The sequence below is a fragment of the Nansenia antarctica genome, assembly GCF_963989245.1.
Source record: "Nansenia antarctica genome assembly, chromosome: 8".
NCBI lineage: Eukaryota > Metazoa > Chordata > Actinopteri > Argentiniformes > Microstomatidae > Nansenia > Nansenia antarctica.
Window position 1 is genome coordinate 50,525,079 of NC_137678.1, and position 7,500 is coordinate 50,532,578.

Genomic DNA, 7,500 nt, shown 5'->3' on the forward strand with positions numbered 1-7,500 from the left:
TTTTATTCACTCGTTGCTACTGTAAATGAGGGCAACCTCAGTAACTTACGAGTTTAAATAAAGGTTTGAATGAATGAAAAAAATGTATGTGGGTGTACACTGGGGTAGTGGTGGTCTAGTGGATAGTGAGTTGGACTTGGGATCGGAAGGTTGTGAGTTCAAATCCCGCCTGAAACCACACCACTACTAGTGTGCCCTTGAGTAAGGCACTTAGCCCTCAGTTACTCCAGGGGGAATGTCCCTGTAATTCGTAATTGTAAGTCGCTTTGGATAAAAGCGTCTGCTAAATGGCAAAATTATTATTATTACAATTATTACATGTATGTGTATGTGTATGTATGTGTATGTACATGTATGTGTATGTGTATGTATGTGTATGTGGGTGTACATGTATGTGTGTGTATGTACATGTATGTGTGTGTATGTACATGTATGTGGGTGTACATGTATGTGTATGTGTATGTAAATGTATGTGTATGTGGGTGTACATGTATGTGTGTGTATGTACATGTATGTGGGTGTACATGTATGTGTATGTACATGTATGTGGATGTGGATGTACATGTATGTGGGTGTACATGTATGTGGGTGTGTATGTACATGTATGTGGGTGTACATGTATGTGGGTGTACACGTATGTGTATGTGTATGTACATGTATGTGTATGTACATGTATGTGGATGTGTATGTGCATGTATGTGGGTGTACATGTATGTGGATGTGTATGTGCATGTATGTGGGTGTACATGTATGTATATGGATATACAGTATGTATGTAGTACATGTATGTGTATGTGCATGTATGTGGGTGTACATGTATGTGGGTGAACATGTATGTGGATATACAGTATGTATGTAGTACATGTATGTGGGTATACAGTATGTATGTAGTACATGTATGTGGATATACAGTATGTATGTAGTACATGTATGTGGGTATACAGTATGTATGTAGTACATGTATGTGGATATACAGTATGTATGTAGTACATGTACAGTATGTGGATATACAGTATGTATGTAGTACATGTATGTGGATATACAGTATGTATGTAGTACATGTACAGTATGTGGATATACAGTATGTATGTAGTACATGTATGTGGATATACAGTATGTATGTAGTACATGTACAGTATGTGGATATACAGTATGTATGTAGTACATGTACAGTATGTGGATATACAGTATGTATGTAGTACATGTACAGTATGTGGATATACAGTATGTATGTAGTACATGTATGTGGATATACAGTATGTATGTAGTACATGTATGTGGATATACAGTATGTAGTACATGTATGTGGATATACAGTATGTATGTAGTACATGTACAGTATGTGGATACACAGTATGTATGTAGTACATGTATGTGGATATACAGTATGTATGTAGTACATGTATGTGGATATACAGTATGTATGTAGTACATGTACAGTATGTGGATATACAGTATGTATGTAGTACATGTACAGTATGTGGATATACAGTATGTATGTAGTACATGTACAGTATGTGGATATACAGTATGTATGTAGTACATGTATGTGGATATACAGTATGTATGTAGTACATGTATGTGGATATACAGTATGTATGTAGTACATGTATGTGGATATACAGTATGTATGTAGTACATGTATGTGGATATACAGTATGTATGTAGTACATGTACAGTATGTGGATATACAGTATGTATGTAGTACATGTATGTGGATATACAGTATGTATGTAGTACATGTACAGTATGTGGATATACAGTATGTATGTAGTACATGTATGTGGATATACAGTATGTATGTAGTACATGTATGTGGATATACAGTATGTATGTAGTACATGTATGTGGATATACAGTATGTATGTAGTACATGTATGTGGATATACAGTATGTATGTAGTACATGTACAGTATGTGGATATACAGTATGTATGTAGTACATGTATGTGGATATACAGTATGTATGTAGTACATGTACAGTATGTGGATATACAGTATGTATGTAGTACATGTACAGTATGTGGATATACAGTATGTATGTAGTACATGTACAGTAGGTGGATATACAGTATGTATGTAGTACATGTATGTGGATATACAGTATGTAGTACATGTACAGTAGGTGGATATACAGTATGTATGTAGTACATGTACAGTATGTGGATATACAGTATGTATGTAGTACATGTACAGTAGGTGGATATACAGTATGTATGTAGTACATGTAGGTGGATATACAGTATGTATGTAGTACATGTACAGTAGGTGGATATACAGTATGTATGTAGTACATGTAGGTGGATATACAGTATGTATGTAGTACATGTAGGTGGATATACAGTATGTATGTAGTACATGTAGGTGGATATACAGTATGTATGTAGTACATGTAGGTGGATATACAGTATGTATGTAGTACATGTACAGTAGGTGGATATACAGTATGTATGTAGTACATGTAGGTGGATATACAGTATGTATGTAGTACATGTAGGTGGATATACAGTATGTATGTAGTACATGTATGTGGATATACAGTATGTATGTAGTACATGTATGTGGATATACAGTATGTATGTAGTACATGTAGGTGGATATACAGTATGTATGTAGTACATGTAGGTGGATATACAGTATGTATGTAGTACATGTAGGTGGATATACAGTATGTATGTAGTACATGTAGGTGGATATACAGTATGTATGTAGTACATGTAGGTGGATATACAGTATGTATGTAGTACATGTACAGTATGTGGATATACAGTATGTATGTAGTACATGTATGTGGATGTCAGTTGCTGAGTCGCTGCTTTCTTCCTCTCCGTTTCCCCCCATTAGCAGGGTAAAAGAAAAAGCGAAATGTGAAAAGAGATTCTAGTATTCTAACCGCTGCTTCTCCTGCTAGCAGTAAAACCTCTCGCTGTGTGACAGAAGAGATCATTTATGTGGGATTTGAAATACCAACGCTTTCCTGTCGCGGTCCAAATGTCACCCCTCCATGTCGCTGACGCCTCGTGCGGCATCGATCATGTGATGTTGTTGAACCGACCCGCTTTGCTGAAGATGGCGTTATTGATACGATTACGACGAGGGTGACAGAGGACAGAACCAGCGGAATGACACGCTCTCTCTCTCTCTCTCTCTCTCTCTCTCTCTCTCTCTCTCTCTCTCTCTCTCTCTCTCTCTCTCTCTCTCTCTCTCTCTCTCTCTCTCTCCGGTGCGCCAGATGAATAGTTTGAAATCGAGAGGTGAGTAAACATGGCCGTGCCTGCGCATGAATCACGAGGCGCCGGTTATAGGGCCTGACGACGCTAATCTTAACGCCATAGAACAGAGAGGGAATATCAAAGGGGTTTTTCATTTTTCTGTAGTTCCACACTATTCTATTGATCTGAGCCGTGTCTGGCCAGGACTGCCTGCCTGTGTGACAAGGGACCTTATTAAGTCTGGGACCAGACAGAAGTGTGACTCACTCTCTCTCTCTCTCTCTCTCTCTCTCTCTCTCTCTCTCTGTCTCTCTAGTTCTTTAGCTTCCTCTCTGTCTCCCTCTCTTGTTCACTCTCTCTCTCTCCCTCTCTCTCGTTGTTTCCCTCTCTCCCTCATTCTTTCTCTCTCTCTCTCTCTCTCTCCTCCTTCTCTCCCTCCCCCTCCTCCCTCTCTTATTAATGTCTGCTGCAGGCAGTCAGATTCTTCGAGTGTTGTAGAAGCTGTATGCTCTGAGTCTGTGGTTGCAGAAATGCTTCAGTAATTCATAAAGCCAACAACACAGTCTGGCCAGAACCCAAACAGTTGTCCTATATACCATCAGCATACCAGTGGCATTCTGTAGTCTATAGTAGCCAACCAACCAGACGATACTGTCTGTGCATGCTTAGTTAACTACCTTTAGGAGGCAGGGGCGTCATTCATCTTCAAGTCTACTTCACAATTACAGCACACCCTACTCTCTATCTCTCTCTCTCTCTTATTAAATGTCTTGCTTCGAACTTTAATTCTTTGAGGCTGTGGAAATCTTCCTAGAACTAATGATATCCAATTAAACCACTGAACTCTGTGTTGGTAGTGGGGATGGGGGGGTGGGGGCGGTAGTTGGCAGCTCTTGGGAGAGGAGCGTCGGGCTGTTACGCCTTTTCACCATTAGAGCACACGGCTGTGTGCCGGGGAACAAAGTCGCACTCGGAGAGGAGAGAGGATCGCGCCGCTGCCACGTTCCAGCCAGTTCTCCTGGAGCTTTGAATTACCGTTAATCTGCTCTGAGACAGAGGAGCTGCATGAGAAAGGGATTGATGAACAGTGTGGATAATCTGAGAGACAACCCACAAAGCCTTTCTCTGAGTCCACGGCTGTGTGTGGGTGTGGGTGTGTGTGGGTGTGGGTGTGTGTGTAGTGTAGTTATGATCTGGCATTGTTAGAGCTAGGACTGGAAGTTGTGCATTGGCATGAAATGGGTATGGAAAGCACACACACACACACACACACACACACACACACACACACACGCATGGAAGACACGCACCTTCACACGCACACAGATTCACGCACTCATATGCTCGCACACGCATGCACGCACGCACACACATGCACGCTAGCACGCACACACGCACGCACGCACACATACACACAGCATTCCTCCTCACAGACACGCCATGTCTAATTGCAAAGTGTGGCGCTGTGTGAGACGCTGTGTGAGACGCTGTGTGAGACGCTGTGTGAGACGGAAGCACGGCGGAAGACTTGTCTCAGAGTGTGTGCCGGATGTTTTTGGAGGATTTGTAAACCATTAACAGTGGCCAGACAGACAGACAGAGAAGGCTGTGAGAGTGCCTGTCTGAGACAGATATCTAAAGACCATCGTCGTCTGGACCGAAATAAAAACCTTCCAAAATAGTTTCCAAAATAATATTCCACATTTGCGAAAAGAGAAAGAGGGTATGGCGGCGATGAGATGAAATGATGCCGGAAAACAAATCTTGGTTAGTGTCAGATCAATAACAGCCCTGAGCTGAAAGGAAGAGAAGAATAATGAATTAATGGTTGTGTCTAGATATGACTGGCAAAAATAGTTCTCTCAATCTCCCTCCGTCTCTCTCTCTCTAAATATATACAGTGTTTCAAAGGCGGAGGAGCTGAGAGAACAGTGCTTTGGGAACCATGCCAGCCCAGTCTACGAATAGATATAGAATGACTAGAACACCATTTCTGAGACCGCACAACTTGATCCCTGTCCTGTTCGTAGACGTAGATAACACTGATACGTGCTTTTGATTAAATTTCATCATGACAAGCTGTTTTTATTTATTTATTATTATTCGTGACGTTTGAATTACCGTATACGGTTCTATCTCAATTTTTGTCAAAATTTGTGTTTATTAACGCCTGTGTGGTGTTATTTTTAAAATGTTGACATTTTTTAGTTAGTAATTCATAAAATACAAAGATTCCATCTCACAAAACATAATGGAATGTAAAAACCTTGACGCTCAATATCTCTGAACTACCCTAAACGGAGATAGAACCGTATCATTCTAAGCTCACGTATTGTTGTTGTGTTTGCTTGCAGCATGACAAGTCTAGTCGTTCTATATCTATGAGCGGGGCCGCTCGACCCTTTCCCTGTCATGTGACGCAGAGGAAGGGTCCAACCTCAGCCGCGGCCTGGTTTATAGCGGAGACGGATAGACTGAATGAGAAGAGGCGTGTTAGTACAGGAGGAGGAAGGTTCGAGAAGTCATTCTCAGGCGCTATGAAGAAAGAAACAAACACACACCAGCAAAGACCTCAGCCAGGTTTGAGGAAAAGAGACAATGTTATATAAAGTAGTCATTCAGACAGCAGCTCCTACACGTTATGCACAGTAGCAGCCATTGGGGGGGGACTAAATGAGATATTAGATATCACATCAACGGTTGTTAAGAGCAGAAGGGGGGAGAGAAGAGAGCTCGGGTTTCGGAAGACAATGCATTTTACCTGTTTAGGGGTCTTCCAGGGTGAAAAGTGACCTGCAAAACGATGAGAAAACAACAAAGATTTAGCGAGTAGCTCACGTGTGTTTGGGTTTTGTACATTAGGTTTGAGATGCTCTGTTTCTCAGAGGGATAGTCCATGAGCTTAAAAGCGAGATGAAGGAAAACCCAATGGAAACCCAACCACCCACCCACCCCCCCACCCCGCCAAAACAGATTCAAAAACACATTAGAAGCAAAAAGAGGAATGGAGAGAAAAAAAATAAAAAAAGTGAGAAGAGAAGTGAATCACTACAAAGGAGAATTGAAGGACTACGGTACTACAGTCTAAGCTCTACTGAGCCAACACAGTCTCCCCAAAGGGTATCTTGATAGGAGGGACCTCGGGGAAACATTTAGCACAGCGAGATCCACAGCCCAGCTATCTGAGGCCAGGTCTCTTGTTGTTAGAGATGCTATCGCAGGGAGAGAGTTGCCTGGATACAAGGAGGTTGAATACATTGAAGTCGAAGTAGTAAGTACATCTGGAGAAACATCCAGTCCTCTTTTATACAACAAAACAGCCATTCTCTGTGGTTGGATCTCACCTTACAGGGAGAAAGAAAGGCTTGTAAATACCGTTATGGGAACACAACGGAACATTAATACGTTCCAAGATGACGGTCTGATAGAAGCGAGTCATAACCTAGGTCTCTCTCTGTGTTTAATGACACGTCGCAGCGCGACAGCAGATCATAACAGTTATGAGGTGTGACAAATCGCTCGGAGGCCCAAGGGAGGTAGAGCTGTTTTTCTAAAGTCAATATTTCAAAAGCGTTTGAATATCTTCATTTCACATGATCAACACGCCGTGACTGCTTGGTTAATTGGTTCTTACCAGAGGCACTCTCTGAATCTGCAGATGTACTGTATATTTGCTGATTAGGCCTGGGGGGTGGAGGGGGGTACAGGAGCATTCCTAAATTGTCTGTGTGATAGGGGAGTGTAGAGAGTAGGCCAGCCATGTGTTTTTTCCTGGGAAAACACAACAGGGAAGTTGTGGCTTCATATGATTTACAGCGGAGCGCGTGGGTCATTTATCTCCCTGTACTCTTCCTCCGGGTCCTTATTCACTGCAGGCTGACCTTTTCCAACGGCCCCGGCCGTACATTTTTCGAGCTAACGACAACATCCCTCTAGAAAACGAACAACCAGGTAGCAGAGCAGACAGCGGAGACGCCCAACGCGAGGTCTGCCAGTCCTACCTCCGCCAGCGTTCAACGCAGAGAGACGCAGAGATACAGGCTAACGGCAAAAGCACGTACTCATCAATTTATAGCCGCCAACTATTTCAACGTCGGCGGGCTTTGAGAAACACAAACAGTTAACACAAATGCAAACGACAGCCTCCCATCTTCCTCATTCAATTTCCCTTCTTCCTGCCTTTCAAGTGTTGCCACGACGATGAACACCCTCCAGGAACAAACAAGGGTTATGCAAATCGGCAGGATTGAATTCACAGGTGACTGCACGCATTACGCGGCACACTTCCC

At 42.3% G+C, this 7,500-nt stretch overlaps 1 protein-coding gene across 1 annotated transcript in view; it reads right to left on the reverse strand.

The window, feature by feature from the left end:
- magi2a (membrane associated guanylate kinase, WW and PDZ domain containing 2a) overlaps window positions 1-7,500 on the reverse strand; it is a gene marked incomplete at both ends in the record, with an annotated part of 222,049 nt that overhangs the window by 31,853 nt on the left and 182,696 nt on the right. Inside the window, 1 exon segment of the mRNA XM_080537764.1 lies at window positions 5,973-6,004. Within this exon segment, the coding sequence (XP_080393890.1) occupies window positions 5,973-6,004 (32 nt within the window).